General features: G+C 29.9%; 2 protein-coding genes and 2 long non-coding RNA genes across 6 annotated transcripts; 1 reads left to right on the plus strand and 3 right to left on the minus strand.

Moving 5' to 3' along the window:
* Positions 1-1,705: 1,705 nt before the first annotated feature.
* On the minus strand, positions 1,706-2,538 carry LOC135120662 (uncharacterized). Its single transcript, XR_010278682.1, has 4 exons — positions 2,477-2,538; positions 2,266-2,367; positions 1,962-2,085; positions 1,706-1,782 (listed from the first exon to the last, which is right to left on the minus strand). It is a non-coding gene; the product is annotated as an uncharacterized LOC135120662 (long non-coding RNA).
* A 7,224-nt stretch (positions 2,539-9,762) lies between these two features.
* On the plus strand, positions 9,763-10,826 carry LOC135120660 (uncharacterized). Its single transcript, XR_010278680.1, has 3 exons — positions 9,763-9,899; positions 10,571-10,665; positions 10,748-10,826. It is a non-coding gene; the product is annotated as an uncharacterized LOC135120660 (long non-coding RNA).
* A 125-nt stretch (positions 10,827-10,951) lies between these two features.
* LOC135120668 (advillin-like) lies at positions 10,952-15,316 on the minus strand. 3 transcript variants are annotated; one of them, XM_064045008.1, is made up of 24 exons: positions 15,257-15,316; positions 14,714-14,836; positions 14,537-14,651; positions 14,359-14,472; positions 14,229-14,306; positions 14,090-14,174; positions 13,964-14,024; positions 13,793-13,897; positions 13,680-13,722; positions 13,569-13,623; positions 13,310-13,377; positions 13,133-13,227; positions 12,918-13,070; positions 12,631-12,735; positions 12,454-12,576; positions 12,265-12,393; positions 12,146-12,206; positions 11,955-12,055; positions 11,838-11,877; positions 11,724-11,786; positions 11,538-11,659; positions 11,371-11,479; positions 11,180-11,266; positions 10,952-11,062 (listed from the first exon to the last, which is right to left on the minus strand). In XM_064045008.1, the coding sequence occupies exons 1-24, from the start codon at positions 15,278-15,280 to the stop codon at positions 10,980-10,982; spliced, it is 2,142 nt and encodes a 713-aa protein (XP_063901078.1). In that variant the 5' UTR covers positions 15,281-15,316; the 3' UTR covers positions 10,952-10,979. The 3 variants fall into 3 exon arrangements, with proteins under 3 accessions (XP_063901078.1, XP_063901077.1, XP_063901076.1); XM_064045007.1 differs by having other exon boundaries at positions 11,371-11,476; positions 11,724-11,877; XM_064045006.1 differs by having other exon boundaries at positions 11,724-11,877.
* A 71-nt stretch (positions 15,317-15,387) lies between these two features.
* LOC135120677 (DNA ligase 1-like) lies at positions 15,388-17,335 on the minus strand. Its single transcript, XM_064045016.1, has 6 exons — positions 17,205-17,335; positions 15,908-16,874; positions 15,785-15,852; positions 15,673-15,721; positions 15,506-15,594; positions 15,388-15,408 (listed from the first exon to the last, which is right to left on the minus strand). The coding sequence occupies exons 1-6, from the start codon at positions 17,250-17,252 to the stop codon at positions 15,388-15,390; spliced, it is 1,242 nt and encodes a 413-aa protein (XP_063901086.1). The 5' UTR covers positions 17,253-17,335.
* Positions 17,336-20,872: the final 3,537 nt, after the last annotated feature.

The following is a 20,872-nucleotide window of genomic DNA, read 5'->3' on the forward strand; positions in this document are numbered from 1 at the left end:
TGGAAGCCTTTTAAAATTTATAGTATCTTTTTCTATTTCCTTTCTTGCTTATAATTCTTCTTTTTTCCTATTTCTTCTAAACGCTGTTTTTGTTTCTATTCTTTCACAGAATAAAAAGTTTGGTGAACCTTTGGCTTTACATTATTTAAACTTACAAGGTATAATGTTATTGATAGGCTTTTAAAGTTATGAAATTATAGATAAAATCAAGGTTTTTTATAAAAGTATTATAAATTTATTAAAAAATGCAGATAAAGTATTGTAACAATCTTATAGCGCTTTTATTACGTAAACGATATATTTTAAGAAGTTGTAAGTCTCTTATCGTTACTATTTAGAAGTAAAATTACTAAATAAAATAAGTAGAGCTCATAAATAATTCTTTTTTTTGCTGTATAAAAGCATTAAAACAAGAAAACCAAGCCGTGGCCCATCTCTTATAATTTACAAGTAAACAGTGCTCCCCTAAAATATAATACTTTATGTATTGATGTATACTAGCAGCCTTATTCAAACTATTTGTTAGAAAAGCCGTTATCAGAAGTCAATTTATGCTTTTAAAATTAACAAACCGCTGTAAATAAATTTATATAAATATTCTGCAAAGTGAGATAACTTAATTAGTTAATAAATATATCATAGTGAAGTTAAAGTCTGGTTTACTTAATATTATTTTAGAAACAACGACCTAAAAAATCATTGTTAAATAGTTATAAAACAAATTTCCACAACATCGGTATAAAAAAGTGGCAAATAAATTAGGAATGACTTAACGTCTGAAACTTTAGAGGCAATCTATTTATCTTTTCTATTAGTGTAAACTAAGTACTATGGGAACAAACTTGTTAGAGCTGAGCTCAGTAAACGAACAACTATCGTCCCATACTCCTTCTTCTGCTTTATTGAACTTGTTATAAAAAAATAATTAAATGGAATCGTAACTATTATTTAGCGCAATCAATACTTGTAACTTGTGAACTGAAGAAGATAATTTAATCAACTACGATTTTTTTTTATTTTCAAAAGCAATACGAGTAGTTTAGATTTTACATACTGTGAAGTACACATTTATATATTTATGTCTCGAAGAACTTCACGGCAAGCTATTAATAAAATTTTACAAGCGTTGTAGTTTGGATGGCATTCTGGAAAATTATTTAGCTGTTGACGAACTTACAAGGGACAAATTATAGAAAAATATACAAAGAATCTCGCTCAAATTAGAGTAAATTTGCGGGACTTAAGAAGGAACTAAAATTTGTATGTGCGATAAAAATTTATATTATATAGAGGATGGAGGATGAAGATTAAAGGGGATTTAGTAAGGCGTAATATTAATTTTCAGGTAAAAAATTATAAAATTATAAAATTAAAACCGATCAGAAGGCAATTAATTTTTAAACTGGAACAGTCCAAACCCGCAGGAAAAAGTGTAAAGCTTTATGATGAAAAATTTAAATCATTTATATCCTACAAATTATTAAACATTGTGTAGAAATGCGCCCTTTATGTAATAATTTAGTAAATCCGAATGCCTTCGAGCAAAAAATTAAAAATTGTTGCAATCAATTCGACAGCAGTAAACAAAATACAGAATTTTATTGTTTTATAGAAAATTAGATTTTCTTATTTGGTCGCATTTGCAACAGCGTAACCTTAACAATGGCAAAATATCAAAAATACAACCAAAAAAAAATAAGAGCGTACCTTAAAAAGCCAAGTGTTCTGTAGATTCACTAGAAAGGACGGATATCTTCTGTTCACTTTTTGGCTGCACAAAAGCTTTAAGAAAAAAAGATTATTTCATTAAAATAAATTTCAGATGAATTCAGAAACTTAAAAAAAATATTATTCTACAATTTTTTTTATATTATAAAAGCATTAACTTAATTAAATTTATTTAAAATCAATAAAATTTAGTTAAGCAACTTTTTTGATAGTAACTATTTAAAGTTATATACTTTTTTCTGCGATGCTCTTGTCTACTATAACTTTTAAATCATCTTCATGCCTCAAAAGATCGCAAAGTAGCGCGTAAGTACTTTGAATTAATTGAACATCATTTTGTCTTTTATTTAAAATTTCCTATATTAAAATAATAACCCCAAAAAATTAGAAAGTCGGAATTTATATAAAATGTTTAATTAAAAATCTAATTGCTACTGACGCAAAATTATATTATAAAAGTAGTGAAACGCTTCAAGATTTTTATAATACCACTTTTGTTTTATAATTTAAATTTAAATTTAAGATTTCCAAACGTACTTGAGTTAAATAATAAATCTGCTGAATGGCCTCTTCGCTTTCCTTATTATTATTATTACTGCTAATTTTACTCGATTCCATGCAAACTTCATGCACAACTGCCTTTGAGAAATTAATAAATAAAAAAGTTCATCCAAATAAAACAAATTATTATAAAATTTATACTTTAAATTATTTTACAATTAGTTATCAAAAGATATTAAAATCTAACTTTTAGTCTATCAGCAAAACTTGTTTCATCTTCAATGAGAGAAATTCTTTGATTTAAATTTTCTAAAAGAATTAACTTATAATTAAAATTAAAGAAAAATAAAAGTTAAAAATACGACAAAATTGTTTGTAAACAATTAAATAATTACAAAAATACTAACGAAATTAAAATTATTAAAAGATTTAGTAGTTATAAATATATTTTCCATATAATAACTTGTTAATTAATGTAATTCTTAAAATTTAAAATTTCTTAAATATTATAAAAATGGTGTAAAATTATTGATAGCGGGTTAAAGTTAAATAAAAAAAAGATAAATAGAAAAATAATTAATAATTAATTTTTTTTAATAAAAATTAAGTAAAGAAAAATTCTAATAGAAATTATTTATTTAAGAAAACAAAATAAATAAGTTTATAGTAAATAAAATTATAATTTGGATATGTTTTAAAAAAAATAAAATTTAATTAAAAAAAATTACAGTAACAATAAAAATAAAAAAATTACTAGCGAGATTTACTTTATTTTAAGAAATTCTAAAACAATTTTAAATTAGTAAAACTGTTTTTCCAGTAATTAGTTTAATAGAAATTAGAAAATAAATAAAATATTATAAGCTCAACTAGCAACAAGTTTTAGATCATTCTCACGTGGCCCAAAATACGCACGTTTGCTTCTACAAAGTTGTCTCCAATTCAAACTGCGTTTCTCTAAACAAATAAATTTTTAAGTTTTTATAATTTTAAAAAAAAGAAAAATTTAAAAATAATTTTAACGCCACCCGGCTTGTAGCTGAAGTGCTTCAAAAAATGATTAGGAATGTTTTCAATATTATTAGTAATTTCATATTTATTTTTAAAAAAGTTTTTAAAGTTCCTTCCATATATAGAAATAGTGGAGGGGCGAAAGTTTTTGTTAAATTTACTTTCTTGATTAATTCTGCAACCTTTTAAAGTAAAATAGAATAACAGTGAAACATAAAACTTTTATAACTAATTTTTAGGATATATTTAAAAGCTTTGTTGAAGATGCTGATAGAATAAGCGTAATAATATTATTTAGGCTTAACAAAAAAAAATTGCAACTTTTGTAAACTGATAGTTATTACAAAATAAATCTGGTTTTTTTTAAGTAAATTTTTTGTTTAATAAATAAAAGTTTTTATAACAAAAGTTACCAGTTCTATTGTTTAGCGGCGGCGTGGAAGGTACGAAACTACGAATGTCAGTTAAAAAGTTTTACAACAGTTTGAAAATTAAAATATGAGAATTATTTAAACCTAGAATAAACTTTGTCAAAATCTTTAAAATTTGCATGAAAACTGATATTCCCTTTTTCTAAATTAGTTAATTGTTTCTGAGTTTTGCGCTTACGTTCTTCACTAGTTGAAAAATCCACGGCTAATTCGTTACCACTACTTTCATGGTCACTCATACTTCCATTATCTTTTTCAATCTCGTTTCTTATTTTATTGTATGGGGCAGCGGATCCATCTTCGATATACAAACTAAAGTTTGTCGACGCTTTAATACTAGAGTTAAAATAATCTTTACTGCTATAGTCAATAAATTCCGAAACTGAATTGGAATCTTTTAAGTCCACTAGTATATAATCAATTGGTAATATCAATATAACTTTTTTAAAAGGAAAAGATGAAACTTACCTGGGTTATAATAGGACTTATAATCAACAGTATTATAAGAGTCATTATAAAAGCTATAGGCGGGGTTGTTAAATATATTTGAATATTCGTTATTAACAGAAGAAAATTGATAATTATGGAGACAGGAAGTTTTGACCGAAAATTCCTTATCTTTAGATAGGAATACTTTAGTATCTAAATTAATTGAATCTCCGTATTCCCCAAAACTATTTACTAAAGGTAAATCTTTTTGATTCCCTTCTTTAGAGGCAGCGGCTACCAAAGGAGTAAAAGCCTCATAAGGAGACAGAGAAATCGAAAGAGTACGTTTTAATGGCGCTCGAATAAACTTTGAAGAAACTAAATTATCTTGTGAAACCAAGCTAGCTAGGTTTTCTTGGAGGTTAGTATTATCAATAAGAGAAATAGCATTCTCAGAGCTATTATCTAAACTACTAGTACTATTACTATTATATGTATAATTACTGTTATTATTTATATTGGTATCAATATCTTCAGCGTTATCTTCATCCATAATAATATCGTTAATAGTACTAACATCGTGGCGACTTCTCACGATAATACTATCACTGTTACTGTTACTATATCTATCGTTATCGGTGATGGGTGAAACACTACTATTATTCCCAATAACTTTATCATTATTACTATCGCCTTCTAGATTTATAGTAATACAACTATCTTTAAAAAATTTAGTGTTAATATCTTTATCGTTGTACGCGTCATTATAAGCATCTCCTTCAGAGCTCACTATAAACAAATTTAATACTTTAGTTATAGTTATTTAAATAAGTCTGAGACAACTCGGACCTTTTGCAGGCAAGTATTTAAAGTTCTCTCCGGCAGCTGCACCTTCCGTTTCGATTGAAGATTTTAAAAGCGAAGCTAACATATCCTTTTTTCTTGTAGGAGAAACGCTCATTACAACAGCTTACTGTAAAAAGTTATACTATTGAAATAAATTTCCTTTATGAAAAGAATTTGTTTTTAGTAATTGCCACGACTTAGTAGAGTGGAGAGGGTTACAAGTTTGACGTGCCACTGAAACAAGAAAACCTATTGGTTAGTTGTAATTCACTTTATTTACCAACTATTGTTCAGCTACTTCAAATCGGGTAGAAGAACCGTATATTTATTGACAAATAGATTTTTGCTTACTTTTTTTTTTCAAACTGACTATCTTCCAAATCTATAATAATGACTAGCTTCCGTATTTAAAATAAGTGAGTCAGTATTTTTAGTTTGGTGCTACGTCAAATAAATTATTTGTAAGAACGTAGTCTATATGAGCCTTTTTTTCTTACATTGTCCATAATAATAACTGAATATTTTGATTTACAAGTGTATGGGTTTAAAAAAAATTTTCTTCCCGTTTCTCTTTTTTTTTGAAGGTATAAAAACTGCTTTACTTTTTAATAGTGTAATAGCCTTTTAATGCACTGCATCGAAAGTCATAATGGTATGACTTGACTCCTACAAACTTTAATTTCTTGACCCTTCTGCTACTATAAGATAAGGGTAGTTTAAAGACATTTTCAAGTTTTCTTTTTTTTTTTTTTTTATAATTTAGATAGCAACTTTTGCAATTAACCATCTACCCCTTCGCTAAGAGTTTGCATACAAAATGAAGGTTAGTGCGCCCAATTTCCCATTCATAAGTACAAAAGGCTTTGCGTGCATCACGACGCGTTCGTCATAACTCGCAACCCTTTATCTTGCCGCACTTGGAGCAAGAATGCCAACACCGACCAAAATATGGATGCCTATAATATGATAGTTTGAATGCACTATGTATGCAGTCTAACAACTAACCACGTAATTTTAATCGGGAGACAGAGTACTAAGTTAAAATAGAGTAGTTTAAAAAGCTATATTTAGGATAGATATCAACCACTTCATGACTACCTTTCAGTGAGGAATGAGTAGGCCCACGAGGGCTTACAATTGCTAGAGCTAAGTTCTTCAGCTGAACATAGAACTTTCGAGGAACCGGCTAGCAGTGATAATAGTAAAATACCAGGAAGGATGTTTGGCATTTAAGTCACCTGCAGCGATCACAAATTCCGCCTTTTGAAATAGGATCTTTAATAGTGTTATTTAGATGTTTATTAGAAGATTTCCAAGTTAAAATTATCGAATTTTTTTTAAGGTAAGATGAATACAGCATCATCGCTTGCTTCAATCAAAAACAACTTACGTGTTACAGAAGGACCGTTATTAGTAATTACGTGACCGAAACATAAAAAATGACATATGGTTTAAATTCGTTACCGGGCTCTAAATTTGTTTTTTTTAAAAATTAATTTTATTATGGATAAATAATTTTAATAATACAGTAGGGACTATATAGGTTAAGTTACAGCTCACACGCAAAATATAGGAAGGGTAATTTCTTAAGTTAACTGCCACTATCTGTTAGCCGATAGCTCTGTGGAGTATACTTTCTTTTTAACCTCACATGAGAAACCCTTTAGAAGTTAAGGCTGAATGGTCTGAGTAAACTGTTTACCAGGGAGGATAATTTAAAGGAATGTAGACACCACTGACGCTATCACCAAACGCAATACACAAATGATAGGATAAACTTTTTTCGCATGACAGGTCATTATCTCTATTGTTGACTACAGTATGAGAAACATTGTCAGATAGGTATGAGGAAATGAACTATTAGAGTCAAGTTATAACCATAATCACTGCGGACCGCTTTTAATAAGTTTAAGGTAAGAATAGAAGGGATGCTTTTCTAGTTATAAGAAGAATAACTTAACTTTAAGAAAGGTGATAACGAAGATATCAGATATTTAATAAATGAAAAACTGTAAGTTAAGCGATCAAAATATTGAAGCCATTATGAAATTTTTGACGAGGTCTAACTGCTCTGTTAATGAGTTAAAAAAAGAAAAGTTGAACCTTAAACACCAGCCATTAAACTAGCCCTTGTTAAACGTTAAGTGAAAGGTAGGAATAACTGTCTAAAAATTGGTAGATTAGATGGTTTGGCGGAGAGGATTAATGCTCATTCCAATATTGTGTTGAATTACGAAGGATATAAAATTCGACAAATTTATTGACACCCTTTCAAATGACGGAATGTAAAAATTGTTAAAATTAATGTGCTTATGGAAAAGGGAATTTTTGAAGGGAAGGTTATTTATAGAGCCGTCATTAAATCAGCAGAAGCTTGGCAACTTACTGCTGTCAATATTAACAGTCTCATGTTTCTCTATTGGAGTTAACTGATAAATCGCCTACCATACCACGTGTTTGTACGTTCGCACGTGTCTTCTCCGTGCTTCTTACCTGTTTCGTTCCTGTTTCACTTTTTTTTTTTTAAATTTTTCCATTATAACAATCAATATATATAACAATCTTTTGCTACCAATTTAGAAAATTGCATCAGTCTCTATTTGTTTACCGCCAAGAATGGAAAAAGCACATGTAAAGTACTATAAATATTCATAAAGAGTGGCTTATTTTCTGTTCATCTCAGTTTGCTTTAAAGACCTTTTTATATGGATATTACTTTCGTGGTGTAGGTACACTTAAACAGGTACTCCCCTAAAGGTATACATACCCTTTAAGGGATAATATTTGACCGCTCCTCATCTTTTCCTCTTTCAGATTAATAGTCCTCTACACTGCCCACGGCAAGTCTTCAAGTTGAAGGTCGTCTTTCTCAAGTCCCTTCAAGTTCCTACGTTCCTAAAGACCGTGGCTTTGGACCTACGCTCTAAGAGCCCTCTTACTTTCCTGCGAAAGCTTTAATGAATATTTTGGCTAAATTTTAGAGACCCGCCTACGTCTTCTGCGAAAACCTAGCTGAAAATTTTAGCAAATATAGTTTATTTTCTTAATGATAACACTGTATAACAAGTGACTTAAATAAGTATATTAAATATTCCTTAACACCAAAAATAATATAAAATGTTTCTTAAACTTCCCCTGGTAATTACTACACACAGGGGAAAACCCCGTTAGCACACAAAGAGTGACCTAAACTTAAGAAGAGATGGAAAACAAAACAAAAAACTGCGTCCTACATGTGATCTTTATAAATTCACGCTAACCCTTAGCCCTCGGCCCCCAGGGGTACTAGAACAAATTAGGAGGAACTTAAATATACAAACTCTATTTTATACTAAGGCGGACAGAACTACCAGCCTGGGAAGCAAGGTTTCTTGAACTGGCCACTGTAAATGCGGTTGGGTTTTAAAGGATTTAACCCCATACGGCTGATACTAAGGTGCTTGAAAAACAGGCTGTTATACATACTCACCACCAATACCCCATCTTAAAGCATGGTAGTCGCTTCTACCTCAAGCGCACACTGTACCGCTTGGCCCTCCCGTACATGGATAAGTTAAAAAAGTGAGGGTGAAAGCGCCCCACTATTCTATGGTATCCACAGGAGGCTTTATCATTGATGAGGATATACTGGTTGCTTTTTTTTAACGGTCTATCAGACAAATACTCCAACGTCTTTATTATCTTAACTCCCAAGCTGAGTTTTTTTTTACAAAAGTTTTTACGGTCATCATCGTTAATAAGAAACTTAAGATGATTAGATTTGCAATGTGAATACTGTACATGCCGGTGAATGAGAAGATTCAAAAGCATGTCCTGTCTGGAACAAGAGTTTCTCAGAGTGTTCTAGTACGAAGTGTTTAAAGTGCCCGAGACCAGTACACACCCAAGCAGACTGCCGACCGTGCGATTCATGCCGAAGATATGGACATAACTGTACTTGTCCCAGAACTATTACTTTGTTACACTGTTTCATCTGAAACCTTCCCAAGTAGTGATTGGTTTAAAGTCACTCACGGATTAACATGGACTGTGGCGAAAAAATCCTTTTAAAAAAAGTTTAATTATTTTTAACTAAATATTGCTTTATAAATTCTCATTTTCAGCCTAAAGATACAAGCTACAATAATAATCTGTAGAGGTATACGATAAATATTTCTAAAGGTTCATACATAATTAACGACCCCCCTCTCTACAACGTGCACACAAAACCGCAGAGAAGTGTATGAAAAGCGCGAGAATTTCCTTGTTCCACCTATAGCTACCCTCGATAGTAATTACAAAATAATAATAATTCCAATGCCCACGGGGTAAGCTTCCACTATTAAAGCATAACGTTTCGTAGTATTGTTAGACATTACTCAGTAACTAAGTATGCGTGTCCTTTTGTAAATTACTATTTGTTTTTGGAAAATCTACAGTGTTATTTTTTTTTATTTTAAGAAATAAGTTTATAGTTTTTTCTTCTTTCGGTTTGGGTTATTAAGGTTGTCAAGGATTTTTTTTATTTCAACCATATTATTTGCCGCAGCTATCTTTTATTAAGAACCTGTTTATCTTTGCTTTTACTACCTACACTATTAAATACTTTTATCGTTTAAAGAAAACTAAAAAAATATATAACTCTTGAAGATTTAATATTTGCTGAAGCTTCGTATAATATGAGTTATTTTTGTTTTTAGGGGCGTTAGTGTTATTTTAGTTAATTATTAGTTAGAAGCTTTTAATTTTAAAGTAATTATCAGCATATATAAGAATAAAATGTAAATTATTTAATGATTATATCAATAAGTTATTAAAGAACTTAGTATTGTTTTCTTATAATTTTGTATATTTTGAAAGTTTGATCTGTAGCTTTTGAGGTATGATTATCCCTGTGCGCTGTTTTACTTGTGGAAAAGTAATTGGAAACAAGTGGGATACTTATATTAACTTAGTTAAAAATGACCAAGAGGCGTATGTTTTACTTTTTATCATTTTTAACTCGCTTACCTTTGGATTTATTTAACTTTTTTAATAAATTTTTTTTATTGGATTGCCTTACAAACCCAATTTATAATCTATCTAAAAATATTTTTATGAACTTTTTAATTAGTATACTTTAAAAATTTTTTCTAATAAAATTTTTTTTTAAAATGTTTTATAAACCCTTTTCATAACCTTTTAAAAAAATGAAGTGTTTACCTGGTGTATTTAATAATTAATTATAGATTCCCTTATAAATTTTAGTTTTCGTTGGATTAAAATAATAGCATATAGGATAGTCTTTCGTGCTAAGATAATTGTTTTTGGAATTTTTTTAACTTAAATATTTTCAAGGAACGCTTAATTTATTACTGGGAATTTTGCTTTTTTAGACGTAAACTCCGAACTAATTAATTAATTTTTTTATACGGCATTAAGCGCCCTATCTTTATATTATTTTGTATATTTTGTTACTTTATTGCTTTACACTTTATAAGTGTATTGATTTTTTTTATATTTTAAAACATTTTACTATATAAAAAATTTGTTTTTAATTCACTATATATTTTTACAGACAAACTTTTTTAATTATAGTTTTTAATACTTTCTGTGGGTGTTTAATTTTTTGGATTATTTTAAAGTCTAATTTTTACGAAATTTAGTGATGCTCTTGATTCTTTGCGTCTAAAACGTTACTGTTGCCGCCGAATGGTTCTCACTCACGTGGACCTCATCATCAAACTTATTAAATATAACGGTTTTATATTTTATACTCTAAATTTTAAATTTTTTAATTTTTTTAATTATAAATAACGATTTTTCTATTTCTCTACTTTTAGAGCGAAGTTGATTGTCGTTGCTGTTCCCTGTTATTAGCAGGAACAAATTTGATTTTTAATTTTTAGTATAAGTTACAGGAACGTTTAATATTATGTTCTATGTTATTTTTATTAAATAAGACTTTTTGCTTTTTACTATTTACTTTTTTAATTTCAAAATTTCCTCTATCCTTACATGGAAATTTTTACTTAATTTCTCGCTTTTGGTTATTTTTATTATTAGATTTATAAGTTAAAAAAGATTTGAACTTCTTTTAATTTGAAGCTGTTTCCATTGAGGCAAAGCATAATACTTTTCTTTGCTCATCTTGAACGCTGCATTATATAATTTATTATTAGTTCTATCGCTTGTGGACATTAATTACTATACTAAATTTATTGTAATTTCTTTTCGAATAACTATTTTTTAAGTAAAAGTAAAAGTCGTGGTACCCTTTTCGAATTCGTCATCTTGGAGACTGTCTTCTCTCTTTGCGGGGTCGACGCCTGGCGGGAGTTTCGCCAAGTCAACTCCTAATTCTACAGAAATACAATTCAGTAAAAATAGTGAAACCGTTTCTTGAATAGCGCATGAATGCCAGCAGTTCTGGCTCCCGTACGCCCGGCTTGTAGTAGAAAGTCACCTTCTGCAGCATACTTTTTGCCCCCTTGTAATTCTTGTAGCGCTTCCGCTACATATGCTGATGCGGTCTTCCTGTAGATGTTTTCATTTGCGCCTTTTTTTATTTTCTTCTGGTGCCAATAAAATAGTGGATGTGGTTATGTTATGTATATTTATATGTTGGAGTACTTTTGTTTTTTCGTCATTCCACGTGATAAACAATGCCTTAAAAGAAAGTGGTTCTTCTCCAGAATAAACGATGGTTGCGCGCATGTTGAACTTATTTCTCGCTACTTCTTTTTTTTTCACATCTAATTTATAAACGTGCGAGCTCCTGCACATAAAAGAGCGATAACTACTGGCGAATGCGCTTACGTTGTTCCAAATTGTGTGCAGTTTTTATTGCCAGCTGGTAGCCGTATTGACTGGCATTGCTTCCTACCCACACGAATATGGCATAAAAGCAATCAATGATATAAACTGCTTGACTTTCGAAATCTTTTTGTGTCGGCTGCTCAAGTTCTTGTGTCTTGATATTAATATTAAAAAAAAATCGTTTGAAGCCGTAATTAGTGAATGACACGTTTTTGAAAGACTTTTTTTTACCTTTGGCTCGCCTACATGCTGGCTTATATGCCACATGCGTAGATATTTTGACATTCCAGGCTCTTTTAAGAAAAGATCATTGCCATAACTCTCCTTGCTTCCTAAAATTAACATATTAAACTTTGTCAACGCAAAGCGTACTGAATTTTATTTTATTTTTTTGCAATGACAAATAATTATTATAAACTTACCGAAAAAGTCAATAAACTCTTTGGATTCGTTTCCCTCATGAAGCTCGATTGGTGGTACGTGCTGTATGTATAGCGTAAGAAATCTCTTTCCATAAAAATAAACTTGAATTATCACTTACACTAACTAACTTAGCGACTTTATGGGCGTACCCTATAACTGTGTTGCTACTGCCGTCACCCTTCCAAATCCATGTTTTATCTTTACTTACCGCGATAAATGTAGCGTTGGAAGATAAACTCGAAAATTTCTTTAGATATTATCGGAAAAAAAAGTTAAGTTGCTAGCAGTAAATTAATAATAACTTGACTTTAATAATGTAGCATGCCCGACAACCATTACTGTTTTCTAAAACTTTATATAAACGATCGATTTTCTTATCTAAGTATCTGCTTCCTTCTTCAACACAAAAGCCGTTCCTTTTTTCAAAAATCTAATATAATAATAAAAGTAATATTAAATTATCTACTAACTAAGATTAGCCTACTTTCAAGAAGTGTTCATTTTCTTTGTTTTGCTCAATATTTATATGTTTAGCTCCATATTCTTGATTAATTGAACAAGCTTGAACACCTGCAGCTCCCAAGTCGTTCTATTGGCGTTTTAATGATGGTTGTCATTTACATTTTAATGCATTTTATTTTACATTGTCGAATGCGAAACTAAAAATTTATTGAAAATTATATATACTTTTTAAGAAATTGTTTGCCACTCAACACTCTTTAGTTACTATGAAAGCAAGTAACTATTTTAATTACTATGATTTTTCCTTACCGGTCTCCCTTTTGCACCTCTCCATATATACAAGATAAACTCTTCCGCCTTATCAGAGCGTTTATATAGCACGAGATAGCTTTCCTCTGCAAAAAATTGACCGAACTCTATTTCTTTTATCTCCGTAATAACCTTTTCTGTGCAGTGCCACACCTGGTGCGCGGATGGATATGGTCTTTAGGTTTCTATTTGCAGAAGCAAACCTGCTTTTGTACCTTTAAACTGCCCGTGCCATCATCAAGTGCTGTAATAAGTTTTGTGTCTTCCTTGAGCATTTCGTTTACATCAATTTCAGTAATAGACTTTTTCTCTAAGTAAAATGGAAAAATATATGAGATTATTGCAGAATTTTGAAGGTCTCTTTCTTTAAAGTATAGGAATTATATTTATACCAACAGTGGAGACACCAAGGTTCTTTTGACCAAAAGCTGGCTTAGCAGAAAAAGTACTTTGATCAGACCTTATAATATATAGTTTTCTAAATTAGTATATGAAATTTTATTTAAAAAAGATTAAATTTTCTTTTAAGTTATTTAGCAGAATTATAATAATTTTAATTTATTTTTTATTCCTATTTGTATATTATATTTTTCCAGTAATATTGTATATCCCCAAGCAGCAAGTAGAAAGGATAAAAAAAAATTGGATTACCAATCGCTAAAGAATTCTCTAAAATAGGTGGGCTCTCCTTTGTCTATTATAGTCCCTGCGAAAAGGTTAGTACAAACAAAGCACCTACAGAGCGAAAGGGTAAATGCTTACTAACTGGTGCCCAACTCCTACTTGTAATTTTAGATTGTAGTTGCTTTACAATAAAATAAAAAAAAAAAACTGTTAGACAATTATAAAAATATAAATATATCCTATGGGATTACAGTTGCGAAGTCAGCACACTCTTTGCGTGTTTCAATATCGGCATTTGCACCATTCCATATATAAAGGGCTTCCCCACATTTGATAATATAACACTTTGAATTGTTCTAGTAGAGAGTAATTCTAACTAACAAGCCTAAGAGTATAAGGAGAGTTACACTCCCTTTATATACCAGCATTTTTCTGCTAGGCGATGCAAGCTTTTTACTATGAAATTCATTATCGCTTTCTTTTCTAAAAATATTAATTTATGATAAATAACAGCTTTTCGTTTAAAAAGTAAGCAATTGAACTATAACTCATAAAAATCTCTGCTTTCCATGTAATTACGTTCATAGATTTCATCTGCATCATCATCGACATCAGGGATATTTGATTTGTCACCTGTAATTATGCAATAACAATTTTTAGCTAACAAAAAAATATTATAAATCTTACCTTTTAAGGCTTCCCAAAAGCTTTGTTCCGATTTTATGGTAGAATTGATACCATCATCCTCGACATTAACTACTTTTCCTGTACACTAACTTAATGACGAAAAAAAAAAAGGAAACTCGGAAAACTGTACCTCTCCCAGCATAGTCCTGGTCTTTCATTTTCTGGCACAAATTAACTGCATACCCATGAATAAGGCGCCGGGCATTTCTCCCTTTAAATAAAAACAAAGTTCCTTTGCCGTCGTCTAAATAATTATAACTGTCATTAATATATTATAATTAATATTATTAATAATATATAAATGTTACCTAAGATAAAAACGTCATAATGGTTTAAAGACTGAATATTTATCTCCACTTCAGAAACACGAATTTTTTTTTTCCCCTTAAGCTTTAATAAAATAGGTTCATGCTTAAACTGATCCTGTTGTAAGTTTTATAGATCTAAAAAAATTAACGTCCGCAGCAATCCTAATGTAAAGTAACCTTAGTAGATTTTAACTCGTGGGTCCCTTTTTTAATAGCTCCGAGTATTTTTTTGCCAGTAATTACCTCAGGGCTCAAACCAAATTTAGAGAGTTTTTGTTTGTTTTCAGAGTCAAATAAGTTCTATATTTTTTAAACATAATATATTACTAAGTTAATAAATTTACTTTTAACTATTACCACTAACTTATAAGGGAGGATAAGCTTACCAGCATCAGAGGTTTGGCACAGCCAAACATTCTAAGCTTAAACAAAATATCTAACTTTAAATTCATGTGGTATTCTTCTTATACTTTATATTCATTTAAGTGATTACGTATTCCATTAATATTAAGATTTTAATACGAAAAGCAAAAAAAAAACTTATAACAAAGTTGATAGAATATACAATAGGCTATCCACTATTTTTTTTTAGCTATTTGCGCTGTAATTTTTCCCAGCCGCTATTAGGCTCAGATTGTGCATAACTATACTAAATTAACATAGGCGTAAAGCTATTCTACAAATTTTTTTATGCTTAGTAAGCAACACTAATTGTATTACCTCACCCTTATCTAAAATATCCATATACTCAGCGAATGAGCTTGAATGAGGACGAATAAGAGATTCTGGTGTAATTAAAGTTTTGTTTTTCATTATTAAAATTGTTTAGTGTGTATTTCGTAAATAAAACGTTACTTACCAATTACTTTTTTCTGTTCACATAAAAGTCCAGTATAAGCGTGGGGAGGGATAACAGTAAGTATATAAAATAATGTTTTATCCCATTATTACTTAATTTCATGAACTTACCCTGGGTTTAGGAATATTAGCATCATCTGCGTACCCACTTTTGATTGCCCCTGTAATTTCTCTTTGATGGAGGAGTCTTGCAGCATTAGCTACAATTGTTAATATAACATCATAACTTGTATAAATACGAGTGGCGCTACCCTGTTAGCTCAGGGCTACACAAATACCTTCCGACTTATTATTCCGCCTAGGCTTTGGAACTTTTTTTTTTAACCTCTTAAAATTAAATAAGAGGTATGTATGTAACATGATATTATATAATAAATTTAGCTTTCTTACGATAAAATTATCTGTTTGAACTCCTAGAGAATCATCACAAATAAGGGTTAGGTTAGAGTCCGTCCAATCTTAAGATAAAATGTAATTTAGTATAAATCGGTTTGACTCCACTGTGGATAGGACCTGTTCTGGGAGGTTTTTCTTTTTGCGGTAAAAATTCACCTTCTTTCGTTTTAAGTTCCTCATACTTAATATCTACTAGTTTTGGTGAGGGAGTTGATTTTTCCCATCTTTCTTTCTTCGATTCTTTATTGAGTTGCCCTAGCTCATAATTTTTATTGTCAATAGACATATCGCTTGTCTCTAATATTTTTTTTTCCGTATCTGTTTCCTCCCGTTTGGTAGGCTTTTGTTCTGGTACGCTATCTTGCTTTGGTGCTTTGCTTACTTTCTCACTTAATTCTGGAGTTTTAGGGATCCCCTTACATATTAACTCTTTATTGCCTGTATTCACTTTTATATTATCGACCTTTTCCTTATTAGCAGCTCCCTCGAGTTTTTTATCTGATGTGAATTTAGTAGCATCTTCTCCCCTGCTTTTCTCTCCTTCTTTCGTAGTACTATCGGTGTTATCCATCTCTTTTTTAATTTTACTTTTTGAACTAAGTTCTTCTAAGTCACTATGCTTTTTTTCACCTAGTCTTTTTTCACTACTCTCCTCTAATTTTTTTTTGGTTTTTAATTTATCATCAAAACCTGTTGTACTTATATTAGTCTCCTTCGAAACCTTGTACTTAGAAAAATTTATAACAGACTGACTCTTTCCATCTTCTGCACGTCCTGAATATTTTTTAAGCTCTTTTTCACTAATAGTACTATTGTTTTGGGGGTTTTTAAAGTTTTCAGGTTTTGTTTTTTTTAAAACATCGCTATTATACATATTTACTCCATAACCCTCAACTTGTTCATCGGGTTTACCCTCTTTTTGCTTAAAAAAATTCCGATTAGTGGGGCTCGCTGCACGTTTTGATAAACCCCTCCTCAGTTCTTCAATTTCATTTTCTTTTACCTTTAATTCTGCCAGCCTTTTTTCTCGCCGAGCTTTTCTTTCGTTTCTTTTTTTTTCTAACTCTTCTAATTCTCTTTCCAGCTAATAACAGACATATTAAAGGTGTAGTAGGAAAGTAGAAATAAATTTTAACATAAATCATTAATTATTAAACTAAATTCTTATATTTTTAATTTAACGGTACAATATTTAAAGCTAATAAGAAGTATTTGTAAAGAGTATATTCTTAAAGACTTAGATATGTGCAAGCGCTAAGATTTTAGCAAAAACTAGAAGTACATAAAAAATTTCTAGTATCTGCTTTTTCAAAGTCCATGATATTGTGCATTTAAACATAAATTACCTCTTGCCAGCATTAACAAATGTTTTTGTTGTTATGTAAGTATATATATCTACTATAAAAAAAGTTACCGCTATCATTTTTTGCTCATAGGTGTCCTTCTTCTCTAAACCTTCCATCGAGTATACTTCGTTAGTGTAACTTCGGTAGCAAGTAAAATTGCAAAACTTAGTTTAAAATATATCTATTTAGCAAAAGTACACCTTCTATACCGACGGCTAAACTAAGGCTTAAAGTAAGATCGCTAAATATATTTTACAATACCACTACCTTTATCCTTTCACCTTGTAAATTTTTGTTAAATAATTACTGATCCGCATAATCAGATCATTAGCTTATATTGCTCCTTTTTTAAAGTTGCTCCTTTTTTAATTAAGCAAAGGACGCATGAAAATAAGCAATTATAAATTTTATCTAAGTATAGTTGTTAGCCACATGAAGTGAGATCAATTTGTAAACAAGTTAAGGATTGCGCGCTAGGTTTTGGAAGGTAAAAAGCCAATAACTATTTTTTTTTCCTTTCCAAAACAAACGCAAAACTAAATATAGAAATCAATGTCTATTTTTTTTAAAAAACTAGTTACCGAAAATATATTGTTAGAGGAATGTATAGAAAAAGCTTTATAATTGGAAAAGGCTAGAAAGACACCATCCTTCTTCGGTTCAATTTAATTAAATTATTTAACGTCCTCAAAAAAAACAGAGTATAATAATTACACCACTGGTCACTTTGGGAGGAATGTGCTCATGACCACTCATTACTAAATACATTTAACTAAAAACAAAAGTCCGAAACTTTTAAAAAGGGAATCGTTTTTATGTATGCTAAAACCAATGATACAGTGATGTGGGCCAGCTTGGCGGTAGCAACGAGGTCTGCTCACCAATATTTTTTTCGTGAGTGTTGTTGCCCTAGACGTGAAATATGTTTTAAAATAAGTCATGTTAATAAAAAAGTCCTCACTGTTAGTAAGTTAAATTAGGTTTTTAGAAATTTTTTAGCATATCCTACGGGATTATCTTATTTTTAACTGTACACTGATGTTTTTTTCAATTTTTTTTGTAAGCTCAAGTTATATATACTTTTTACTGGTGATATTTTGATACCTCTTACTATACCACTGTCAGCCAAACTGTATTGCTTTCGGACTTCACTAAATTTCATTTTTTTGAGTCTTACTTCATCTGTTTAAAATAATAATACCCATAAAATTGCTAGCTATAGTTGAAAATAATCATTCAGGTAGAAAATTTTTTGTATTTTTTTTGTTTATTGTGGTAAGCCTTCTTTAAAATAAAATTACACAATAATTATTTGGTACTTGAGTATAACTAAATATATTGGGTAATATCCAGCAAAAAAAATTGTGATGCGCCCAATGCGTAACTTACTTTTTTTTTATTAATTTGTAAACGCGCTTAAAATATGAGATATTAAAACAAAGTAAGCGTTATATATCTTATAAACTTTAATAATGATAGTTTAAGTAGCTTTGCCTTGAGGGCTAAGTATTAAACGATTAAGGCTTCCCTTCTCAGTGAGAAGGGGATACCTACTTATTAATTTTTTACCTTGCCTTTTTAAACCAATGATAAACACCTTTCCTTTCTTTCATACCATAAGGTAATAATAGAAAGAAGAAAGTTGCATTATGACATATAAACTTTATTATTGATATACAGTGAGCCATATTTTTAACTAAAAGTGGTTTAATAAAACCAACGTCACTGATAATACCCCGGCATAAGAAGGGATTTATATATAATTCTCAGTTTACTATATTAAGTGCTTATAGCGAGTATACAAATTAAAATATTTTCTTTATTTACTCAATTCTCATATAACTGGGTCACAGCCACAGTTGTCATTGTGAAATTACTTAGGATAGCATGGTGAGGAAAAAGTTGTTATTGTTTCCATCAAGTAAATTATATAATTCAACTTTTCTATTCAGGTTTTTATTTTTTAAGGTTACTGAGGAACAATACAATATTTATTAAAAACCTTGCCTAAATAAACATTGTGGCTGCTATTATTTAAAGTTTTATCCCAAATTAGCAAGTTATATTAATTGTTCTTCAATCAGTAAGAGAGTAATATTAGATTCCCGTTATATAATAAATTTATTACCAGAGGACCAAAATATAGTAGTGGTAAAAAGTAAATGTTTTTCTTAAAAAAGCTGTTTTTCTTTAGATTTAATTTTTTTTTTTTTTGTTAACTAGTGAAAAGCTCGGATGGGGGTAATAACCTGCTTAATCTTCTTAATACTATGGAAGATAATCTTAATAACTCAAATTTGAATATTAATGACGATTACTGTGATGGTAGTAATTATTATAGCATTATATTAATTGTTTTTATAGCGTAAGGATTTAGTTCTAATTTTTAAAATAATAAAACGTCACTTATAGCTTGCAAGGGCATTATATCTAAAGGAGAAAAAAAAATAATTGCTAATAGTGAAAGTTTCCATGAGAGATGTTTCCAATGCTCAAGTTAATCTAATTTTAATCACATTCGTTTTAGTTAACTTTAGTTTATTCCCAAGAGTGTCAAAAGATTTTAAAAGATGATCCATACTATATGTGTAACAAAGAAAGAGTATGTGAAGCTTGTTATAACTCTTTTGTTCTTATCAATTGCGCTAACTGCAAAGAAAAAATTAGAGACCGGTAATCTATTTATTTTAGAAATCTATTCATTAAGTATTGTTTTATTTTAGGAAAATTACCTATAAGGACAATTCTTACCACGTTCAGTGTTTTACGTGTTCAGAATGCCGTACCCCCTTGGATGGTAAAATAGCAAAGCCGAGTCCTTTTATTTATATACCTAATCTTTATTTGATTAGGCATCTCCTTCAAGGAACTAGGTGGTAATACTTTCTGTAAAAAATGTTACAATACTAAGTTCTGCCCCGTTTGCACGGCGTGTAACAATAAAATAGTTTTTGAAGAAAACAAGATAGTGTATATGAAGGTTATTATAATTTTACTTAAAAAAATTATAATTGCTAGCTTAAAATGTTTAGGTTGATGATTTTTATTGGCATACTGGTTGCTTTAACTGCACAAAGTGCAACAAAAATTGTGCAGATGCTCCTGAAAACTTTACTCACGTAATAATAGATGAAAATAATAAACCAGCTTGCTACTGCCTTGACCACTGCTTCTGTTCTAAGTGCGAAACTAATAAAGCTAAAGATAACTAAAACATCTTAACGAATCAGTCATATAACATGAACTGAAAATGACTGATAGTAAATGTTCTATATCCTCCCTTCATTATATTACTCGTTCTTTCTCCCTTTCAACAAAGTATATTTTAGGTTTCATAAGTTAAAAAATAACCGATAATATTGAACGCTTCGAGGCATTACTGATATTTCTAATGTGACTACACTACAATTTAGGAGGGCTCAAGTTAAATAGACTAAAAACCCTTAAAATATTTACCGGGTGTTGTTACCTTTTTAAATATTGTTTTACTTTGGCTTTCTGCACTCAAGCTTCCTTTTTATGAAAGCACGATTTCAAGTCTTAAGTTTTGTAAAGATATCAGTAGCTCTAGTAAAAGAAATAGAAGAAATGACCTATTTTATTTAAAGTTGATTTATACTTCTTGCAAGCTCTTAACCCTTAGTGTTCGTACTTAGCTTCTCGAAATTATAAAAAAAGTTACTTGATAGAAAATTAATGGAAGCGAGAGGGAAGGGGGTGGTGTACTTAATAAAAT

The sequence above is a fragment of the Zophobas morio genome, unplaced genomic scaffold, assembly GCF_036711695.1.
Source record: "Zophobas morio isolate AGI-343-1 ecotype UQ-CSIRO unplaced genomic scaffold, CSIRO_AGI_Zmor_V1 ptg000407l, whole genome shotgun sequence".
Lineage (NCBI taxonomy): Eukaryota > Metazoa > Arthropoda > Insecta > Coleoptera > Tenebrionidae > Zophobas > Zophobas morio.

Excerpts from the sequence above, each read along its gene's own strand:
- LOC135120668 (XM_064045006.1), bottom strand. The coding sequence starts at position 15,280 with ATGGATATTTTAGATAAGGGTGAG. Across the intron at positions 13,071-13,132 it reads ATGGCACGGGCAGTTTAAAG|GTGTGGCACTGCACAGAAAA; the intron begins GTACAAAAGCAG and ends TCCGCGCACCAG. Across the intron at positions 12,207-12,264 it reads AAGTCGCTAAGTTAGTTAGT|CACGTACCACCAATCGAGCT; the intron begins GTAAGTGATAAT and ends CTATACATACAG.
- LOC135120677 (XM_064045016.1), bottom strand. The coding sequence starts at position 17,252 with ATGGAAGGTTTAGAGAAGAAGGACACCTATGAGCAAAAAATGATAGCG. Across the intron at positions 15,853-15,907 it reads AGAAAAACCTCCCAGAACAG|ATTGGACGGACTCTAACCTA; the intron begins GTCCTATCCACA and ends TTTTATCTTAAG. Across the intron at positions 15,595-15,672 it reads GCGGAATAATAAGTCGGAAG|CTAATGCTGCAAGACTCCTC; the intron begins GTATTTGTGTAG and ends TAACAATTGTAG.